Genomic DNA, 24,501 nt, shown 5'->3' on the forward strand with positions numbered 1-24,501 from the left:
GTAGTGTGTAGGTGAGTCAGGTTAGTGTAGTGTGTAGGTGAGTCAGGTTAGTGTAATTAGAGCCAGTGCAACAACAACAGAAAACTGAAAGGGGGTCAATGCAAATAGTACAGGTAGTCTTATGCTGAACTGTTCAGCAGTCTTTTGTCTTGGGGGTAGAAGCTGTTCAAGAGCCGCTTGGTCCTAGACCTGGTGCTCCGGTACCGCTTGCCATGCGGTAGCAGAGAGAAGTCGATGACTTGGGTGGCTGGAGTCTTTGACAATGTTTTAGGGCCTTCCTCGGACACCGCCTGGTATGGAGGTCCTGGATGGCAGGGAGCTTGGTCCCAGTGATGTACTGGTCTGTACGCACAACCCTTATGGTTGGATGCCAAGCAGTTGACATACCAAGCGGTGATGCAGCCAGTCAATATGCTCTCAATGGTGCAGCTGTAGAACTTTTTGAGGGTCTGCCCATGCCAAATCTTTTCAACTTCCTGAAGGGGAAGAGGAGCAGAGCTGTTGTGAAGAAAGTTGTCAAGGAAGTGAGTTTTGTGTTTATACAGGACCTCCCGCCCTCACCTACCGTCAACCAATCATGTCAATGCGGAGTTATACGGAGCCCTCCGCATTGTCACAACATTTGTGATGTGCACAGCGATGCCTCTGTATGCCTCTGCAGGCTACGAAATTGCGTCACACCCTCCATACGAAGCCTCCAACCACATTTTCCTGATCAAGCATAAATTGGCTTTTAGTGATGTGGACACAGAGGACCTTGAAGCTCTGGACCCTCTCCACCACAGCCTCGTCAATGTGAATGGGGGAGTGCTCGGCCCTCTGTTTCCTGTAGTCCACAATCATCTACTTTGTACTGCTGACGTTGAGGGAGATTGTTGTCCTGGCGTCTCTGACCTCCCTATAGGTTATTTCTGTCCCGTAGTGTTGACAGGTTAACATTGACAAGGCCGGATTACCAGAACGCCTACTCAGAGTATGTGCTGACCAGCTGGCAAGTTTTTTTTTTAACTGACATTTTCAAACGCTCCCTAATCATAGTCCCTCTGCCCAAGAACGCCCCATAGCACTCACATCTGTAGCAATAAAATGCTTTGAAAGTCTGGTCATGGCTCACAACACCATTATCCCAGACCCACTCCAATTAGCATACTGCCCCAACAAATGACACAATCTCTATTGCACTCCACACTGTCCTTTTCCACCTGGACAAAGGAACACCTACGTAAGAATGCTATTCATTGACTACTTTCAGCGTTCAACACCATAGTGCCCTCCAAGCTCATCACTAAGCTAAGGATCCTGGGACTGAACCCCTCCCTCTGCAAATGGATACTGACTTCCTGAGGGGTCGCCCCCAGGTGGTAAGGGTAGGCAACAACACCTCCGCCACGCTGAACTTCAACACGGGGGCCCCTCAGGGGTGTGTACTTAGTCCCCTCCTGTAATCACTGTTCACCCACAACTGTGAAGCCACCCTCCACTCCCTGCCATCCAAGACCTGTATATCAGGCAGTGTCAGAGGAAGGCCCGAGATTTTGCGAAAGACTCCAGTCACCCAAGCCATAGTCTGTTCACTGTAATTCCATCTGGTAAACGGTACCAGAGCATCGGCTCTCGGACCAACAGGCTCCGAGACAGCTTCTACACCCCAAGCCATAAGACTGTTAGGTAGCCAAACTGCTAAATAGTCAATTAAATGGTACCGGAATGATCTGCAATGACTCTACTACGCACACACTAGACAATACAAAACATTAGGAACACCTGCTCTTTCCATGACACAGACTGACCAGGTGAATCAAGGTGAAAGCTATGATCCCTTATTGATGTCATCTTTCAAAATCCACTTCATTCAGTGTCAATGAAGGGGAGGAGACAGGTTAAAGAAGGATTTTTAAGCCTCGAGACAGTTGTCTGCGTGCCTAGTGCTGTGGCAGTCATGACATTTTGTCAGCCGGTTATTGTCATGCAAAAGACTACCGGTCTCACAGTAACTGACAGATAATTAACACTGTTAGCATCTCCAGGCCTCCACAAATACAAGCCGCTGACACGCGCCGTTGAAACATCTACATTTAAACAAGTCTAACAAATCAATTTAATACACACCATTACAATAAATCCATTATTTATTTTAGTCGGCTGTAAAGAAACATGATATGATGACGATGGATTTCAGAAGAACAGAATATGAGTTGGTCTACTGTATGTTATCTGGCTATGCTCCATGATATAGACTGTAGACTTGTTCATTTAACAGACTAGATACTGTATGTTATCTGGCTATGATATAGACTGTAGACTTGTTCATTTAGTAGACTAGATACTGTATGTTATCTGGCTATGATATAGACTGTAGACTTGTTCATTTAACAGACTAGATACTGTATGTTATCTGGCTATGATATAGACTGTAGACTTGTTCATTTAGTAGACTAGATACTGTATGTTATCTGGCTATGATATAGACTTGTTCATTTAGTAGACTAGATACTGTATGTTATCTGGCTATGATATAGACTGTAGACTTGTTCATTTAGTAGACTAGATACTGTATGTTAACTTGCTATGATATAGACTGTAGACTTGTTCATTTAGTAGACTAGATACTGTATGTTATCTGGCTATGATATAGACTGTAGACTTGTTCATTTAGTAGACTAGATACTGTATGTTATCTGGCTATGATATAGACTTGTTCATTTAGTAGACTAGATACTGTATGTTAACTGGCTATGATATAGACTGTAGACTTGTTCATTTAGTAGACTAGATACTGTATGTTATCTGGCTATGATATAGACTGTAGGACTTGTTCATTTAGTAGACTAGATACTGTATGTTATCTGGCTATGCTCCATGATATAGACTGTAGGCTTGTTCATTCAGCTGACTAGATATGCTTGAGTCCTGTGCCATTTTATAAGATTTTATAGTAAGAAGAATATAATTGAACTGAATAAAATAGAAAGGATAATTTTCCCCATTCCGGAGTGACCGCGCATATGAAGTGGCTACGTTGAGCGTAAATGTGATCATTTGAAACAGGTCCGATATGCTAGATTGAGATATTTGGTAACTTTAGTTGTGAATAATACAAACCTTAAAATGTTTTCGAAATCAAAATATATATGGGTTGCTATTGACGATTTCAGAAAGTAGCAAAAAATAAAAACCTTGGTTGCTGAACAGATGTTCTCATGAAGTCATCATATTTACACCAATCAGACTATTCTCAATTGAATCTTGTCTTTACTAATAGATAACATTTGTTTAGATTTAGAAAGGCCCATTATCAAATAGACAAGAACAGTGGCAGGGGAAATAATACAGGTCATCTGTATGCACTCCAAAAGTGAATGAGGGCCTCACGCCTTCCCACCGCTCCATTTTGTAGGCTACTTGGGCTTTATAGAGGAACTGTGTTTAATAGAAGCAGCTGAGAAATAAATAACACTTCATTAAATCCACGAACCGACAGGTGATATTCCTGTTTGAGGAGCATACTGTCTCTGCCCCGACAGGTGATATTCCTGTTTGAGGAGCATACTGTCTCTGCCCCGACAGGTGATATTCCTGTTTGAGGAGCATACTGTCTCTGCCCCGACAGGTGATATTCCTGTTTGAGGAGCATACTGTCTCTGCCCCGACAGCTGATATTCCGCCCAAACTCTGTATGCCAAGGGCTCTCCAACCTTGTTCCTACAGCTCCTCAGTGCTTCATTTGTGAATCTAAATAAAATCTGTGTTCGGGAACATCGATAGTAACATGTTTTCGCAACAAAACTAATTTCACAAAACTCGACAGCCCCACTGCGTGCTGGAGAAAGGAATAAAGGAGATGTAAACGCACGATGGTGAGATATTCTGTACCTAAAAAAGGTAATGTGTCAGTCTATTAATTATGAAAATAATAAAAATGCCCTATTGCTAGACTATTCAAAATCAAATACAAAATTCACTAATTGTAGACTAACTGTAAGCCACCCTGCACAATCAATGAACCAACAGCATGGCCTTGGGCTATAAGTTCTCTCCCAGACTCATGGATAGAAGTGTTGGAGGGTAACATAAGGTAACCAGTCCATCCAGTGTGCATAATAATACAGTCCACAACTCAGAAGGCGATTACTATTGGCTAGACCAATAATGTACCAAAGACATCTTAAAATCTGTTTGGTTTGATGTTTTTCTGCCATGCGTAATATGCAGTAGGCAATGTATTGTATAACAGCACAATCCATTTATTTTTTTTGTGCTTGGGCTCATTAGCCTATGCACAAGCTCTAATATGGGTGTTACTAATGACTCATCACCTTAGAAAGTGCTGGCCAATTCCTTGTGTTAGGACTTGAAACAACACCAACAAACATGTTTTCCACTCAGTTACAACCTGCTGTTGAACTTCTTTCTTCAAATTGATCATCACAGGGAGGTGAGTTTTAAAAGTACTTATAGGCCTACTGTTTTGATGATCAGTGTTTGATGTGATTTTCAATTGCATTGATGTCAGAGTGGTTAGAGGGACAATAGATCCCTGAGTACCAGGTCATTAGGACTATTAGCAAGTTGGGTACTACCAAAGCAGGTCCAGAGTGCTTAAGAGGACTCAAATGGTCACAAGGAATTTTACTACGGTCATGATTCCTGACTGCCGGTGTGGCGGAAATATGGTCACCACAACAGCCCTATGAGTGCCAGTCTGAGGGTGAATGGGCAAGACAAAAAAAGGTAAGTACCATTGAACAGGGTATTGTAGTAGGTGCCAGGCGCACCGGTTTGTGTCAAGAACTGCAACGCTGCTGGGTTTTTCACCCTCAATAGTTTCCCTTGTGTATCAAGAACAGTCCACCACCCAAAAGACATCCAGCTAACTTCACACAACTGTTGGAAGCATTGGAGCCAACATGGGCCAGCATCCCTGTGGAACGCTTTCGACATCTTGTAGTCCATGACCCGACGAACTGAGGCTGTTCTGAGGCCAAACGGGGATGCAACTCAATATTAGGAAGGTGTTCCTAATGTTTGGTGTACTCAGTGTATATACAAACTCCCACACAGATCAATCGCTGCTGCTGCTCAGTATTCAATTTTACCCTTATTATTATCTATCCTGTCTAGTTACTTTACCCTGCCTTCATGTACATATCTACCACAAATACCTTATTATTATTATCTATCCTGTCTAGTTACTTTACCCTGCCTTCATGTACATATCTACCTAAAATACCTTATTATTATCTATCCTGATGCCTAGTCACTTTACCCTGCCTTCATGTACATATCTACCTCTAATACCTTATTATCTATCCTGTCTAGTTACTTTACCCTGCCTTCATGTACATATCTATCTAAAATACCTTATTATTATCTATCCTGTCTAGTTACTTTACCCTGCCTTCATGTACATATCTACCACAAATACCTTATTATTATCTATCCTGTCTAGTTACTTTACCCTGCCTTCATGTACATATCTACCTAAAATACCTTATTATTATCTATCCTGATGCCTAGTCACTTTACCCTGCCTTCATGTACATATCTACCTCTAATACCTTATTATCTATCCTGATGTCTAGACACTTTACCCTGCCTTCATGTACGACCTCAAATACCTTGTACACTGATCTGGTACTCCCTGTATAAAGCTCCACTATGTGTATTTTATTCCTCGTGTTACTATTTTCTTGAATACTCTGCATCGTTGGGAAGGGATCGTAAGCAAGCATTGCAAAGCACCAGAAAGTAGCCTATTTTTCCATTCACGGTAGAGTTACATCCAGAAAGTTGGTGAAGTAAAATAAATCACACTGCAAATGAAAAAATGAATGCAACAACTAGGTCTATAATTTATTTTCTTGAGCTTTGAAACATTAGCCCATAAGTGTTTGACTGTTGAAAGGCATTAGCAGCATGTCATGATGTGTAGGGATAACGCTAACCCCATGCCATGCCTCTGAGCCTGCCTCTGAGCCTGCCACCGAGCAGAGCAGCCCTTGTTCCTCTGAGCCTGCCACCGAGCAGAGCAGCCATGATGAAAGCACAGCACAGGCAGATAACAGCAACAAAAAAGTTTCACAGAGAGAGGGAAGGGTTTAAGGAGAATACTGTCATTAGCAACAATGATACGCTGGGATAACCTTGCGAGCTGTTTGACAGGAATCTATACAAATAAGTAACACTGAAGCTCCAAACCCACACTGTGAGGGTGCATCCCAAATGCCATCCTATTCACTATACAGTACACTACTTTTGACCAGGGGACTCTGGTCAAGCTCTACTTTTGACCAGGGGACTCCGGTCAAAAGTAGTGCAATATATAGGGAATAGGGTGGCATTCGAGACATGTACTGTACCAGCTAAGGCTGGCACAACTACTATATAACCGTGTAACCAATGGTTATGGATGAACACCCTAATGAAAAAAATAAAATTAAAAAAAATAATAATAATACAATTGTGTGGAAGGAACAGCCGGGCATTCGTGCGGTTTGAGTCCGTTTCTGCGGTAACATGGACTCTTAACAACGTGATGAAACATTGTTGCTACTTGCTGAAACAGCAAACTAGTCTTCAGTTGCCTAGGCAACAACCCCCCCCCCCCACAATGCTGCAGCAACACACAGAAACAGAATGAAATTGGAACCTCATACGTGCACTAGCAATGGCTGCCTTGTATTGTGTTGCAATTATTTCTATGGTAATGTAGAATGTTCATTCAAATGAGGTTCAGTGATGTGGCTCGTGCAATGGAATGAACTTTTTGTAATGTCAGTTGAGTTGAATGAACAAATCATAGCACATATTTTAGCATTTTTACTCGAGTGTTCGACCGATTGATTTTTCAACGCCGATACCGATTATTGGAGGACCAAAAAAAGCCGATATCGATAAATCGGCCAATTTTTTTTTTACATTTGTAATAATGACAATTACAACAATACTGAATGAACACTTATTTTAACTTAATATAATACATCAATAAAATCAATTTAGCCTCAAATAAATAATGAAACATGTTCAATTTGGTTTAAATAATGCAAAAACAAAGTGTTGATGAAGAAAGTAAAAGTGCAATATGTGCCATGTAAGAAAGCTAACATTTAAGTTCCTTGCTCAGAACATGAGAACATATGAAAGCTGGTGGTTCCTTTTAACATGAGTCTTCAATATTCCCAGGTAAGAAGTTTTAGGTTGTAGTTATTATAGGAATTATAGGACTATTTCTCTCTATACGATTTGTATTTCATATACCTTTGACTATTGGATGTTCTTATAGGCACTTTAGTATTGCCAGTGTAACAGTATAGCTTCCGTCCCTCTCCTCGCTCCTACCTGGGCTTGAACCAGGAACACATCGACAACAGCTACCCTCAAAGCAGCGTTACCCATGCAGAGCAAGGGGAACAACTACTCCAAGTCTCAGAGCGAGTGACGTTTGAAACGCTATTAGCGCGCACCCCGCTAACAAGCTAGCCATTTCACATCGGTTACACCAGCCTAATCTTGGGAGTTGATAGGCTTGAAGTCATAAACAGCGCAATGCTTGAAGCACAGCGAAGAGCTGCTGGCAAAACGCACGAAAGTGCTGTTTGAATTAATTTTTACGAGCCTGCTGCTGCCTACCACCGCTCAGTCAGACTGCTCTATCAAATCATAGACTTAATTATAATATAATAAACACACAGAAATACGAGCCTTAGGTCATTAATATGGTCGAATCCGGAAACTATAATCTCGAAAATACGGAACCGTTCCGTATTTTATCTAACGGGTGGCATCCCTAAGTCTAAATATTCCTGTTACATTGCACAACCTTCAATGTTATGTCATAATTACATAAAATTCTGGCAAATTAGTTCGCAATGAGCCAGGCGGGCCAAACTGTTGCATATACCCTGACTCCGCGTGAAATGAACGCAAGAGAAATGACACAATTTCACCTGGTTAATATTGCCTGCTAACCTGGATTTCTTTTAGCTAAATATGCAGGTTTAAAAATATATACTTCTGTGTATTGATTTTAAGAAAGGCATTGATGTTTATGGTTAGGTACAGTCGTGCAACGATTGTGCTTTTTTCGTAAATGCGCTTTTATTAAATCATCCCCCGTTTGGCGAAGTCGGCTGTCTTTGTTAGGAAGAAATAGTCTTCACAGTTCGCAACGAGCCAGGCGGCCCAAACTGCTGCATATACCCTGACTCTGTTGCAAGAGAAGTGACACATTTTCCCTAGTTAAAAGAAATTCATGTTAGCAGGCAATATTAACTAAATATGCAGGTTTAAAAAGATATACTTGTGTATTGATTTTAAGAAAGGCATTGATGTTTATGGTTGGAGCAACGTGTACCTAAGCAATTATATGCAACGCAGGACAGGCTAGATAAACTAGTAATATCATCAACCATGCGTAGTTAACTAGTGATTATGATTGATTGATTGTTTTTTATAAGATAAGTTTAATGCTAGCTAGCAACTTACCTTGGCTTCTTACTGCATTCGTGTAACAGGCAGGCTCCTCGTGGAGTGCAATGTAAAGCAGGTGGTTAGAGCAATGGACTAGTTAACCGTAAGGTTGCAAGATTGAATCCCCGAGCTGACAAGGTAAAAATCTGTCATTCTGCCCCTGAACAAGGCAGTTAACCCACCGTTCCTAGACCGTCATTGAAAATAAGAATGTGTTCTTAGCTGACTTGCCTAGTTAAATAAAAGGTGTAAAAAAGGTCAGTAAAAAAACATATATTTTTAAAAATAAAATCGGCGTCCAAAAATACCGATTTCCGATTGTTATGAAAACTTGAAATCGGCCCTAATTAAATCGGCCATTCCGATTAATCGGTCGACCTCAAATTTTTACCCCCCGCTTTGCTCACATGGGTACACTCGCAAATGGCCTCCAGTCCACCCATTATGACATTGTTGACTTGAATGCCCATTCTATTCATTCCATTTCTATGGCAGTCAAGAGCAGAGGAGAGGATACGTCCCCCCCTGAACGGTTATTACGGTGACCGCGGTCACGTTGCCAGCCAATTAATGTCGTCCCAAATTCCATGACCATCACAGCCCTAGTACCAGCGTCTTGTTTTTGGAGACAAAGTCATGTTTTTGTGGGGTTTGACTCCATTTAACTTCAAATTGTCCGACCGTTAAATGGATCACTGGTTGTGGTGAATGGTTGAACCTGATACTGCCATGTTAAAAAACGTTTCCCTTGATACAGAGAATAGTACCACTCAGATAAGGGACGGGCAATCTCTGTTTCACTCTCCCATACTATCCTCTGCTATACATTACATCAAGCCAACAGATACACATGCTCTGAAAACAAACACAGGCAGCATCAGGAATTTAAAAGGAAAGCAGGTAAGTGTGTGTGTCTAGGTACTCACTGGTTTTGTTGTATGTGACCTTGGCCAGGAGTTTGTGGGCCAGAAGTTTGTGGGCCAGGACGATGTCTCCACTCTTCACTGCTACCAGGAGGTCCTGCTCCTTACCCATGATTGACCACCACACAAGCGACCAGTGAGCACACACGGCCCTAACGAGGTCAGTAGTCTAAGCGGTCCTTGGCAGTCGAGGGCTCAACGTCACACAGTCAGGTGCATGGTGAGTCCTTCAGCTCTTCAAAATCAGATACAATGATGAACGTATAGAGGAGCGTCTCAAAACACCCAAACCAGCCAGACAGTCAGTCTGTGTCAATCAGTTAGGAAAGGACCAGACCATTGTTACTAACTGGGTGAGGCTAGGCACCAGCTGGGTGAGATGGTGAGATACATCGGGGGAGTTGGTTGTTGTTCCTCTGCCTTTTTGTTGGTCGGTTGGTTTCCAGAGTGTGTTTGTGTGTGGGGCCTGGTTGTTGTCTGTCCTGGTCTAAATTAAAACGTAGTATTTCTGGAGTTGTCCTCAGGGCTGGGTGTGTTGCATAGTCTACTTGTCCTCAGGGCTGGGTGTGTTTCGGGTTCTCCTCTGTGGAACCTGGAACAGTAGAAAACAGAGACATGCCTTCACGAGCTGGGAATTTACTACCATTCAATGAAACCACTTGCAAAGCTCAGTGTGGAGCCAATGCACTGCTAGGCTAGTACTCAACTACACTTCAAGTATACAGCAATGTAAATGATAAACAAAAATGACTTTATCAAGGACGACATCCCCTCTAAATATTTTATTGGTATAAGTGTGTTATTACAGGTTGTTACTACAACCTAATTAAGGATGGGTGTCATTCTAAAACCATTATTTGACTCAGGAAGCCCTTCCACCATGGTTACCTTTACTCCTTCCACTTTCCCCTCAACTGGTTTTTTTGCCCTAGGAGCTGTCTGGAACTCCAATTGCCAATTCTCCTAAGATAGTACGTAACATAGGGAACAGGGTGACATTAGGAACGCACCGTAGAAGGCAGAAGTGACTGCATCTTAATCCCGTTCCCTAAATGCTACATCACAGAGGACAAAGCCATGCAGCAGCACTAAGAGGATAAAAAATATCCAGGAGAAAGGTAAAAAATATATTTGGACACACCTACTCATTCCAGGGTTTTTCTTTATTTTTACTATTTTCTGCATTGTAGAATAATAGTGAAGACATCAACACAATGAAATAACACATATGGAATCATGTAGTAACCAACAACAACAAAAAAGTGTTAAGAATCTAAAATATATTTGAATTTGTTTCAAAGTAGCCACCCTTTGCCTTGACAGCTTTGCATACTCTTGGCATTCTCTCAACCAGCTTCATGAGGTAGTCACCTGGAATGCATTTCAATTAACAAATGTGCCTTGTTAAATAATTTGTGGAATCTCTTTCCTTCTTAATGCCTTTGAGCCAATCAGTGTTGTGACAAGGTAGGGGAGGTATTCAGAAGATAGCCCTATTTGGTAAAAGACCAAGTCCATATTATGGCAAGAACAGCTCAAATAAGCAAAGAGAAAAAACAGTCCATCATTACTTTAAGACATGAAGGTCAGTCAATCCAGAAAATTTCAAGTACTTTGAAAGTTTCTTCAAGTGCAGTCACAAAAACCATCAAGCGCTATGATGAAACTGGCTCTCATGAGGACCGCCACAGGAATGGAAGATCAAGCGTTACCTCTGCTGCAGAGGATAAGTTCATTCGAGTTACCAGCCTCAAGTTGCAGCCCAAATAAATGCTTCAGAGTTCAAGTAACAGACACATCTCAACATCAACTGTTCAGAGGAGACTGCGTGAATCAGGACTTCATGGTCGAATTGCTGCAAAGAAACCACCACTAAAGGACACCAAGAAGAAGAGACTTGCTTGGGCCAAGAAACACGAGCGATAAACAATAGACTGGTGGAAATCTGTCCTTTGGTCTGATGAGTCCAAATATGATATTTTTTGTTCCAACCCCCGTGTCTTTGTGAGACGCAGAGTAGGTGAACGGATGATCTCCGCATGTGTGGTTCCCACCATGAAGCATGGAGGAGGACGTATGATGTTGTGGGAGTGCTTTACTGGTGACACTGATTTATATAGAATTCAAGGCACACTTAACCAGAATGGCTACCACAGCATTCTGCAGCGAAACACCATCCCATCTGGTTAGTGCTTAGTGGGATTATCATTTGTTTTTCAACAGGACAATGACCCAACACACCACCAGGCTGTGTAAGGGCTATTTGACCAAGAAGGAGAGTGATGGAGTGCTGCATCAGATGACCTGGCCTCCACAATCACCCAACCTCAACCCAATTGAGATGGTTTAGGGATGAGTTGGACCGCAGAGTGAAGGATAAGCAGCCAACAAGTGCTCAGCATATGTGGGAACTCCTTCAAGACTGTTGGAAAAGCATTCCAGATGAAGCTGGTTGAGAGAACACCAAGAGTGTGCAAAGCTGTCAAGGAAAAGGGTGGCTATTTGAAGAAACTAAAATGTAAAATATATTTTGATTTGTTTAACACTTTTTGGTTACCACGTTTCCATATGTGTTATTTCATAGTTTGTCTCTTCACTATTATTCTACAATGTAAAAAAACCAGTAAAAATAATGGAAAACCCTTGAATGAGGTGTCCAAACTTTTGACGGGTACTTTATATAAAAATAAAAAACATTTTGGTGGGGGGTTTGTGTGCAGCTGCAAGTGAATGAGATGAGGCACATCAGACATCGAACGCAGAGCTGTAGCCACCCAGCCCCAATTAAAACACGAGATCTTCTGGGCAAAAACAAATGAGAGACTGATGAAAAGAAAAAGTGGAGAAATAAACACAGACAGAAGGGGGTTGAGAGAGAGTGAGAGTTAATTTGACTTGCTTTAGAAAGAGAGAGAAGAGAAAGAGAGACTAGAATCAACAGACTGCATTTTGTACAGGTACCCCCTGTATATAGTCCTCCACATTGACTCTGTACCGGTAACACCCTGTATATAGCCTCCACAATGACTCTGTACCAGTACACCCTGTATATAGTCCTCCACATTGACTCTGTACCGGTACCCCCTGTATATAGTCTCCACATTGACTCTGTACCGGTACCCCCTGTATATAGTCTCCACATTGACTCTGTACCGTAACACCCTGTATATAGCCTCCACAATGACTCTGTACCTGTACCCCTTGTATATAGTCTCCACATTGACTCTGTACCGGTACCCCCTGTATATAGCCTCCACATTGACTCTGTACCGGTACACCCTGTATATAGCCTCCACATTGACTCTGTACCAGTACCCCCTGTATATAGCCTCCACATTGACTCTGTACCAGTACCCCCTGTATATAGCCTCCACATTGACTCTGTACCAGTACCCCCTGTATATAGCCTCCACAATGACTCTGTACCGGTACCCCCTGTATATAGCCTCCACATTGGCTCTGTACCAGTACCCCCTGTATATAGCCTCCACATTGACTCTGTACCGGTACACCCTGTATATAGCCTCCACATTGGCTCTGTACCAGTTCCCCCTGTATATAGCCTCCACATTGACTCTGTACCGGTACACCCTGTATATAGCCTCCACATTGACCCTGTACCAGTACCCCCGTATATAGCCTCCACATTGACTCTGTACCAGTTCCCCCTGTATATAGCCTCCACATTGACCCTGTACCAGTACCCCCTGTATATAGCCTCCACATTGACTCTGTACCAGTACCCCCTGTATATAGCCTCGCTTATTATTTTACTGCTGCTGTACAATTATTTGTTACTTTATTTTCTATTTTTTAACTTAACACGTATTTATCTTTTTTAACTTCTTAAAGCATTGTTGGTTAAGGGCTTGTAAGTAAGCATTTCACTGTAAGGTTGTATTCCTGTTGTATTTGGCACATGTGACAAATACGTTTTCATTTGTATAACGACAAAAGAAAATCTGTCATGACAACTGAATGTGGGTACTTTTTGTTTGTCACCTGTGCTATAGACTTGGCAAAGAATTTTCCTTCACAAGGACAATAATCTATTCTTTCTATTTTACTCTACCCCATTCAATAGCATGTTTTCCCCCATTCTTCTGAAAGCTTGTGCTGGGACATAATGATGTCTGGCACAACAATGTGTTAGAAGGAGGAGCTGTTATTGGTGTCTGTCTGTCTACAGCAGGGCTTCTGTTTAGGTTGTGGGGCTAACTACATCTAGCCTATACAACACTGTGGTAGGTTATTGTACACATCAGATCACATCCGCTTTGATGATAATATCATGCTATTTTAGGCTACACTTATGTGAAGGGAGATGGCATCATGTAAGGAAGCAGTCATGAAACCATTTTAACTCCATTCAGAAGTTAGGCTATATGATCTCTGAACTTATTATTTAACTAGGCAAGACAGTTAAGAACAAATTGTTATTTACAATGACAGCCTACTCTGGCCAAACACTAACGACGCTGGACCAATTGTGCGCTGCCATATGGGACTCCCAATCACGGCCGGTTGTGATACAGCCTGGAATCGAACCAGGGTCTGTGTTGACGCCTGTAGCACTGAGATGTAGTGCCTAGACCGCTACGCTACTCGGAAGCCCGACCAGCTAGTAGTAGCTTAATGCCATTCATTCGTGCCATGATGAGCCACTAATTTAAAACGGGTCATGCGCCTTGCTTGCCAGATAGCAAATGACTGTCCTATTGATTGACACCAAGCCAACCAAGCCCGTGCACGTTTTGTTTTTTGTCCTAGCACTACACAGCCGATTCAAATAATCAAAGCTTGTTGATGAGTTGGTCATAGTGCTAGGGCAAAAAACAAAACGGAGTTTAAGAAACCCTGGTTTAGAGGGTGTCATAACGTCACATCATAGCTTAATCAGCAGCTGTCCATGAGGGAGGCACATGTAGAAACATTTGTAAGTAAACACAGTGCTGCTAGCTAGATTGCCTCCCTGTAGTTAGGGAAACAAACTGGCCTTAAAACAAACCTGAGATAGCCAGCTATATAGGCTACTATTGACAAGCAGGTGTACCCATCTATCTGGAAACAAACAGATCAGTGGTTTTCAAATCTCTCCTCCGGGTCCCCCGGACGTTTCACCTAATCAAGTGTTTTTTGATTTGTGGTCTTGCAAGACCGCTCAATAATAAACGAACGAAGAGGGAAAATACAACAACTCACCAGAAAATGTTGCCAGATGTTATCCGGTCCTTGACCTTGGACTGGTGAAGGGTTGCAGCCAGGGTGTCGTGCTCAGCGAGTCAGGTGCTTGTAGACTCAATCTGCCTGTATGGAGAAGTTATGCTGCTACTGGCAACACATCATCCAGACAACATTTAGACAAATTATTACAAGTCAAACTGACATTATTCAGTTAAATCTTATTTTGCTTCCAGTAAAGAAAATCCTATCATTCTCGTCAGACAGACAATTCCTGAAGGATAACTCGCCTGAATTGTCCCTGTGCTAGGAGGACATTTCTGTAGCCAAATCCCTCTGCGACCAAGAGCGAAACGCGTGGCTCCGCCTCCACACGCATCAAAACTCTGGTGGATGAGTTCCTCCCTACTCAAAACACAGGTCCAGGATCAGATTACCATGCTCCCATACCATCCTTAATCATTAGGGGAGTGAACAAATCTATGACTCTGTATCGGTAGTTAGGTTAAAGTTCTAATTTATTGGAGCTAGATAAATTAAGATGTCCATAGTAGACAAGACATGGTTTTAGGTCGGGTTTACCATGTACAAATATTCGAAAGCCGCGCAATCCAAGTGGCATTTAAATTGCTCTGATAGGATTTGGAAAAGAGTGTGTGTATGTAGTCAACGAAACTTAAATAAAACGGTCCACAGTTCGAAGTTGTTAGGTTTTAGTGACGCCTGCTGGTAAGACGGGGTATCGTAAGTAACACACCCGTTGCACTCAAACCAAATGGACCGCTGCAGTGTGCTTTCAAAAGTAAGACAATGAAAGACATGTATTTTAGTCTTGTTTAAACAATGAATCATGCATAGCTTCTCTTACAGAGCGAGTAAACTATTTGAAACAGATTAGGTCAAGGATGTAAAAATGTTAACCATTCTTTGCCATTTTAACACAATCTTGCATCACTCAAAGAATGTTCTGTCTAGGTAGCAAACTCAAACATGAGTGGGAGTGAGTGTTACAATGCCTCCTATCTCCTTGGCTCATTGCACGCTTTCAGAACCACTCACAGTGCATTCAACACTGACATTACTTTGAGTTTTGAGTCATCTGAGGATACATTGGGTTTTATCTGTAACATCTATGTACAATGAAAATGCAGCGATTAAAATGTACAGTCAATGATACAAGTCTAAGGATGATATTTTCATAATCAGTTATCCACATGTCCCTTTCCAATGTACAGTTTGATACATTTTTGTGTCATGGAACTACATCCATGTTTTCATCTCCTTTATATAATCATGATTGACGACAAATACAATTGGTGAGTGTTGTTTGTCGTAGTAGTAGTTTGGGTACTTGTAGTCCAAGGTGCTGAAGCCATAGGCACCTGCTTGAGAGAAAAGACAAGAAGATCATTTCATATTGTGAACTGACACTTCATGAGAACCACATAATGCATCTTCAGTGAGTAGTTTTCACTGGGTACCGGGTGGACATGTCCCTACCCACACTCTGAAATATAATTTTTGTCCCCCCCAGTTTAACTTCTATGGGCTAGGTGGGATGTTAGAGTCCCACTCTATTCAACAGCCAGTGGAATCGCCTGGTGCGAAATACAAATACCTCAAAATGCATTCATTTCAAGATTTCAAACATACGACTATTTTACACTATTTGAAAGATAAGACTCTCGTTAATAATTGGAATGTGATACAAAATAGGCAACAGTGTGCTTTAGGACCATGCGGACGCCTACGAACAGTCGGGTAGGCTGTTTTGGAGTGTTTATCTGACTGGGAAAAAAAATCAGATATATACACACTACCGTCAAAAGTATATACACCTACTCATTTAAGGGTTTTCCTGATTTTTACTATTTTCTATATTGTAAAATAATGGTGAAAACATCAAAACTATGAAATAACACATATGGAATCATGTAGTAAACAAAAAAGTGTTCAACAAATCAAAATATATTTTATATTTCACATTCTTCAAATAGCCACCCTTTGATTTGATGACAGCTTTGACATTCTCTCAACCAGCTTCATGAGGTAGTCACCTGGAATGCATTTCAATTAACAGGTGTGCCTTTTTAAAAGTTAATTTGTGGGATTTCTTTCCTTCTTAATGCGTTTGATCAGTTGTGTTGTGACAAGGTAGGGGGTATACAGAGGAGGATAGCCTTATTTCAAATCAAATCAAAAAGTTTATTTGTCACGTGCGCCGAATACAACAGGTGTAGACCTTACAGTGAAATGCTTACTTACAGGCTCTAACCAATAGTGCAAAAAAGGTATTAGGTGAACAATATGTAAGTAAAGAAATAAAACAACAGTAAAGAGACAGGCTATATACAGTAGCGAGGCTATAAAAGTAGCGAGGCTACATACAGACACCGGTTAGTCAGGCTGATTGAGGTAGTGTGTACATGTAGATATGGTTAAAGTGACTATGCATATATGATGAACAGAGAGTAGCAGTAGTGTAAAAGAGGGGTTGGCGGGTGGTGGGTGGGACTCAATGCAGATAGCCCGGTTAGCCAATGTGTGGGAGCACTGCTTGGTCGGCCCAATTGAGGTAGTATGTACATCAATGTATAGTGACTATGTATATATGATAAACAGAGAGTAGCAGCAGCGTAAAAAGAGGGGTTGGGGGGGGGGCACACAATGCAAATAGTCCGGGTAGCCATTTGATTACCTGTTCAGGAGTCTTATGGCTTGTGGGTAAAAACTGTTGAGAAGCCTTTTTGTCCTAGACTTGGCACTCCGGTACCGCTTGCCATGCAGTAGTAGAGAGAACAGTCTATGACTGGGGTGGCTGGGGTCTTTGACAATTTTTAGGGCCTTCCTCTGACACCGCCTGGTGTAGAGGTCCTGGATGGCAGGCAGCTTAGCCCCAGTGATGTACTGGGCCGTACGCACTACCCTCTGTAGTGCCTTGCGGTCAGAGGCCGATCAATTGCCATACCAGGCAGTGATGCAACCAGTCAGGATGCTCTCGATGTTGCAGCTGTAGAACCTTTTGAGGATCTCAGGACCCACGCCAAATCCTTTTAGTTTCCTGAGGGGGAATAGGCTTTGTCGTGCGCTCTTCACGACTATCTTGGTGTGTTTGGACCATTCTAGTTTGTTGTTGATGTGGACACCAAGGAACTTGAAGCTCTCAACCTGCTCCACTACAGCCCCGTCGATGAGAATGGGGGCGTGCTCGGTCCTCCTTTTCCTGTAGTCCACAATCATCTCCTTAGTCTTGGTTACGTTGAGGGATAGGTTGTTATTCTGGCACCACCCGGCCAGGTCTCTGACCTCCTCCCTATAGGCTGTCTCGTCGTTGTCGGTGATCAGGCCTACCACTATTGTGTCGTCTGCAAACTTAATGATGGTGTTGGAGTCGTGCCTGGCCATGCAGTCGTGGGTGAACAGGGAGTACAGGAGGGGACTGAGCACGCACCCCTGGGGAGTTCCAGTGTTGAGGATCAGCATGACAGATGTGTTGCTACCTACCCTCACCACCTGGGGGCGGCCCATCAGGAAGTCCAGGATCCTTAGCTTAGTGATGAGCTTTGAGGGTACTATGGTGTTGAACGCTGAGCTGTAGTCAATGAATAGAATTTTCACATAAGTGTTCCTTTTGTCCAGGTGGGAAAGGGCAGTGTGGAGTGCAATAGAGATTGCATCATCTGTGGATCTGTTTGGGCGGTATGCAAATTGGAGTGGGTCTTGGATTTCTGGGATAATGGGGTTGATGTGAGCCATTACCAACCTTTCAAAGCACTTCATGACTACGGACGTGAGTGCTACAGGTCTGTAGTCATTTAGACAGGTTGCCTTTGTGTTCTTGGGCACAGGGACTATGGGGATCTGCTTGAAACATGTTGGTATTACAGACTCAATCAGGGACATGTTGAAAATGTCAGTGAAGACACCTGCCAGTTGGTCAGCACATGGCCGGAGCACACATCCTGGTAATCCGTCTGGCCCCGCAGCCTTGTGTATGTTGACCTGTTTAAAGGTCTTACTCACGTCAGCTACAGAGAGCGTGATCACACAGTCGTCCGGAACAGCTGATGCTCTCCTGCATACCTGTGTTGCTTGCCTCGAAGCGAGTATAGAAGTGATTTAGCTTGTCTGGTAGGCTCGTGTCACTGGGCAGCTCGCGGCTGTTCTTCCCTTTGTAGTCTGTAATAGTTTGCAAGCCCTGGCACATAAGATGAGCGTCGGAGCCGGTGTAGTATGATTCAATCTTAGCCCTGTATTGTCGATTTGCCTGTTTGATGGTTCGTCGCAGGGCATAGCAGGATTTCTTGTAAGTTTCCGGGTTAGAGTCCCGCACCTTGAAAGCGGCAGCTCTACTCTTTAGCTCAGTGCGAATGTTGCCTGTAATCCATGGCTTCTGGTTTGGGTATGTACGTACAGTCACTGTGGGGACGACGTCCTTGATGCACTTATTGATAAAGCCAGGGACTGATGTGTATTTCCCACCATGAAGCATGGAAGAGGAGGTGTTATGGTGTGGGGGTGCTTTGCTGGTGACACTGTCTGTGATTTATTTAGAATTCAAGGCACACTTAACCAGCATGGCTACCACAGCATTCTGCAGCGATACGCTGCAGAATGCATCTCAAATCAGATCGCATCTGGTTTGGGCTTAGTGGGACTATCATTTGTTTTTCAACAGGACAGGACAATGACCCAACACACCTCCAGGTTGTGTAAGGGCTGTTTTACCAAGAAAGAGAGTGATGGAGTGCTGCATCAGATGACCTGGCCTCCACAATCTCCCAACCTCAACCCAATTGAGATGGTTTAGGATGAGTTGGACTGCAGAGTGAAGGAAAAGTAGCCAACAAGTGCTCAGCATATGTGGGAACTCCTTCAAGACTGTTGGAAAAGCATTCTAGGTGAAGCTGGTTAAGAGAATGCCAAGAGTGTGCAAAGCTGTCATCAAGGCAAAGGGTGGCTATTTGAAGAATCTCAAATATAAAATACATTTTGATTTGTTTAACAACTTTTTGGTTACTAAATGATTCCATATGTGTTATTTCATAGTTTTAATGTCTTCACTATTATTCTACAATGTAGAAAATAGTAAAAATAAAGTAAAACCCTTAAATGAGTAGGTGTTCTAAAACTTTTGACCGGTAGTGTACATATATAGTTATGCCCCCCCCCACTTCTAAAACCAAAGTTGCGCCCCTGTGTAGATCTACTGTATGACTGTAGGGTTGTCTTCAGCCTCCAGTACCTCAGAAACCTGTCAGAAGTTACCTCAGACACTACATTTGTGTCATGATGACCCTGGAGTCAAGTTAACTTTTGAAGGGCCCTCAAGAGTTGGTCCTACCTGCTCCAGATGTATCTGAGGTAGTCAGGGTGGAGAAAGTAGTAGCTGCTCTTGTTAAAATGGCCACCATAATATGATCTCAGCCTGGAACAGAATCAGTAAACACGATACCCCATGAAATGTCAAGCGCTTTGAGAAATGCACTGAAATCATATCAAAACAAATGCATTGATAATAATAGTTATGACGTCCATCCATTAAATTTCTCTGCTGGTATTCTTCTGTTCTTCATCAGTGACTCTAGGAAGTTGCAGTCTATTGAGCCTTCTGGGATCAGAACACACAGATAAAAAAGATGGAATGAGGATTCCATGTTAAAGGGTTAAGTGATTTTTGTTCTCTTATCTAACCTTTATCTAAACCATGTCTAAACTCATGTAATTTATCTAAACTCATGTCCCATTGCGATAAATTATCTCTGGTATAGCCGAGGGGGTATCTTCATGTAAAAATCACTGGATGATTCAGAAGATTTACTGCTGTTGTCATTGTCTACGTCCAGCGCTTGAGTTGGGTAGGAGCTCACCAAGCCGGAGTACCAGCACCTCATTTACTACTGCTTGAGCTCCTGTTCCTCATAGAATATTAGCTCAAAAGTATTGTGTTGCTCCTTGCACCTAAATATAAAACAGTACCGGCACCCAAAATAAGTACAGACTCCGATTTCAGTCCAAGTCAAGCGCTGTGCGTCCCAAATGACACCCTGTCCCCTAAATATCCCCTATGGGCCCTGGTTAAAAGTAGTGGACTGTATAGGGAAACGGGTGCTGTTTGGTAGGCAGCCATTGTTACACACCTTGTTGTGGGGTAGCTGTCTGAAGCCTTGTTTCTTCAGACTGCTCAGTGATGTTATGATGGAAAAGGATGTGTGGACGAAGACGGATGTTCTGCTTCCAACGTCATGTTCAAAACCAGCAGTGACAACCCCATTCATCCCAAAGGAGATATTTTTAGTTTCCAACAGGTCTAAAGGGTTTCACTAGGAGAGGACCCAGTTGTGGTCAAAACATTGCTGCACTGAAACTCAGTGGGTCAGTGTCCCGCGGACACAGATTAAGACTAGTCCTGTATGGTACTTTTTGTTGTTGTTTTTACCAACTGGATCAGGGTCAGATTATTGTTTAGCTAACTGATGGGTATTGTCAGAACTGGGAGCTAAGAGCTGATCCTGAATCAGTTACATGGGCCTAACCAGATTAAAACCATTTACATCAGCTTTATGAGAAATGCCCCTCACAAGATCAAAGTTCAACAATCCTACTCAAAGTACAATCTGTGTGTGAGCACACCTCACCTAAACACAAAGTCACGGGCATCTATAACGTTCCCCATCCCAGAGCTGTTGAATATTCCTCCATTGTCCACCACAGCACAGAAAATCCACACAGAAATACAGAGATGTATACATTATAAAACACAGAATAACATACAGTACGGGATATATTCACATAATAACATGTTTACACACAGACAGAGATACAGAGAGAGAGAGAGAGATTGTAGCCCATGAAACCAAAGGGGTTGTTGAAATGGGCCAGTCGGTTCCATTCACTAACACTACTGAGATGGTTCCTGTCAATGAAAAGCTGTATGTAGGTAATAAAGGCCTTCTGAAAATCTGGATCGCTGGAATTCCTGATGGACTATTCTGAACAGGTCTTTGAACACAGGGAGTGTAAATACACAAGGATTCAACCGAATCTGAACAACACATGCTGTGTGAATAACAAACTGCATTTGCTTCAAGGTGCTAATATAAAGAGTTGACAATTAAATGCAAAAGAGGTTCCTGAAAGTATTACTGTTAAGCAATGAGTTAATGCATAATCTCTAAAGGTCTAAGCCGTTGTGGTGAAGGGGGGAGGCAAATTATTACATTTGGCCTTTACAACTAAAGCCCAAAGAAATGTATTTAACAACAAAAGACAGTCAAACATTTTTGCATAAGGAATAAGGTTTTGAAGTGTTTGTCCTATATCTAGGAGATATAAGAAAGCTCAGGATGGATATATATATATATATATATATATGTGTATATGTATGTATATATATATATATATATATATATATATATATATATATATATATATGTGTATATACATACATACATACATACATACATACATACATACATACATACATACATACATACATACATACAGTGCATTGGGAAAGTATTCAGACCCTTTAAATGCCACATATTGTTACGTTACAGCCTTATTCTAAAATTGATTAAAACAAAAAATCCCCTCATCATTCGACACACAATACCCCATAATGACAAAGCAAAAACACATTTTCAGACATTTTGCAAATCACAATTACATAAGTATTCAGACCCTTTACTCAGTACTTTGTTGAAGCACCTTTGACAGCGATTAAAACCTAGAGTCTTCTTCAGTATGATGCTTGACACACCTGTATTTGGGGAGTTTCTCCCATTTTTCTCTGCAGATCCTCTCAAGCTCTGTCAGGTTGGATGGGGAGAGTCGCTGCACAGCCATTTTCAGGTCTCTCCAGAGATGTTTGATCAAGTTCAGGTCCAGGCTCTGGCTAGGCCACTCAAGGACATTCAGAGACTTGTCTCTAAACAACTCCTGCATTGTCTTGGCTGTCTGCTTAGGGTCGTTGTCCTGTTGGAAGGTGAACCTTCGCCCCAGTCTGAGGTCCTGAACTCTCTGGAGCAGGTTTTCATCAAGGATCTCTCTGTACCTTGTTCCGTTCATCTTTCCCTCAATCCTGACTAGTCTCCCAGTCCCTGCCGCTGAAAAACACCCCCACAGCATGATGCTGCCACCACCATGTTTCACTGTAGGGATGGTGCCAGGTTTCCTCCAGACGTGACGCTTGGCATTCAGGCCAAAGAGTTCAATCTTGGTTTCAGACCAGAGAGTCTTGTTTCTCATGGTCTGAGAGTCTTTAGGTGCCTTTTGGCAAACTCCAAGCTGGATGTCATGTGCCTTTTACTCAGGAGTGGCTTCCGTCCTCACTCTGCCATAAAGGCCTGATTGGTGGAGTGCTGCAGAGATGTTTCTCCTTCTGGAAGCTTCTCCCATCTCCACAGAGGAACTCTGGAGCTCTGTCAGAGTGACCATCGGATTCTTCGTCATCTCCCTGACCAAGGCCCTTCTACCCCGATTGATCAGTTTGGCCGGAAGGCCAGCTCTAGAAAGAGTCTTGGTGGTTCCATATTCTTCCATTTAAGAATGATGGAGGCCACTGTGTTCTTGGGGACCTTCAATGCTGCAGAAATGTTGTGGTACCCTTCCCCAGATCTGTGCCTCGACACAATCTGTCTCGGAGGTCTACGGACAATTCCTTCAACCTCATGGCTTGGTTTTTGCTCTGACATGCACTGTCAACTGTGGGACCTTATATAGACGGTTGTGTGCCTTTCCATATAATGTCCAATCGATTGAATTTACCACAAGTGGACTCCAATCAAGTTGTAGAAACATCAAGGATGAGCAATAGAAACAAGATGCACCTGAGCTCAATTTTGAGTCTCAAATCAAATGTTTTATTGGTCACATACACACGTTTAGCAGATGTTATTGCGGGTGTAGCGAAATGGTTGTCTCATAGCAAAGGGTCTGAATACTTATTTACATAAGGTATTTCTGGTAGTTTTTTTTAATAAATGTGCAACATTTTGCTTTGTCATTATGAGGTATTATGTGTAGACTGATGAGGATTGTTTTTATTTAACCCATTAAGGCTGTAACGTAACAAAATGTTGAAAAAGTCAAGGGGTCTGAATACTTCCCGAATGCACTGTAATATATATATATATATATATATATATATTTACACATTTACTGAACAAAAATATAAATGCAACATGTAAAGTGTTGGTCCCATGTTTCATGAGCTGAAATAAAAGATCACAGAACATTTCTATAGGCACAGAAAGCTTCCAAACAACACTAGGTCTGTCAGGTTGCCCCCCAGGTGGTCTAGATAAGCATCGAAATACAACACATTTGTTTGTATTTTTCATTTACAAGTCTCTGCCATTATCAGTAAAAAGCTACACATACTGTTAAAGTACACTACAGTAAGAGCTTATCAAAACCTGATAATAGCATCGTGTTATCCTGGGGTTTATACAGAACACATCTTCAGTGTGACTCTTTGCTATGAGGACTTACCGAATACTGATCCTCTTGTTGACACTCTCATTGAAGAACACATAACCAGAGATGGAGTACAGACAAGACCAAAACTATCAGGAAAGCTTTCCAAGGGTACATTTCTCTGCTTTTCTGATGGAGTTGAAAAGCTGTGTGTTTTTCCAATGCAGGTACAGTACTTGTTCTTGCTCCATGGCTGACCCTGTCACACCTCATTTAGAAACAGTTACACTACAGTTAATACACACCTTTAATTTGTATTTAAATCCTGTCAGCAATTCTTCCGTTCCCTTCCAGTTGTGTGTCCAAGTTAAGAGTGTTTGGTTCTTATTTTCCATGTCTAGTGAAGTCATATCCGAAAAAATATGTTTTATACTTACCTTACTTTCATCATGTGTTTGAATAGGTTTATCCTTAGCACATTTCCCTGTTCTGTTATGCAACCTGTTCG

General features: G+C 42.2%; 1 protein-coding gene and 1 pseudogene across 2 annotated transcripts in view; both read right to left on the minus strand.

Annotated features, from left to right (window-relative positions):
* LOC106589857 (caskin-2) overlaps positions 1-15,748 on the minus strand; it is a 101,717-nt gene extending 85,969 nt beyond the window's left edge. The window contains exons 1-2 of one of the 2 annotated variants that reach the window (XM_045710107.2): positions 14,595-15,748; positions 9,396-9,984 (exon numbers count right to left, since the gene is read on the minus strand). In XM_045710107.2, coding sequence (XP_045566063.2) covers positions 9,396-9,504 — 109 coding nt within the window. In that variant the 5' untranslated portion in view covers positions 9,505-9,984; positions 14,595-15,748. The remainder of the gene's footprint in view (positions 1-9,395; positions 9,985-14,594) is intronic. The other variant, XM_014180255.3, reaches the window with a different exon arrangement.
* Positions 9,947-24,244, minus strand: LOC123731419 (alpha-N-acetylgalactosaminide alpha-2,6-sialyltransferase 1-like; annotated as a pseudogene).
* Positions 24,245-24,501: the final 257 nt, after the last annotated feature.

This window comes from Salmo salar, chromosome 28, assembly GCF_965601325.2.
Source record: "Salmo salar chromosome 28, fSalSal1, whole genome shotgun sequence".
Lineage (NCBI taxonomy): Eukaryota > Metazoa > Chordata > Actinopteri > Salmoniformes > Salmonidae > Salmo > Salmo salar.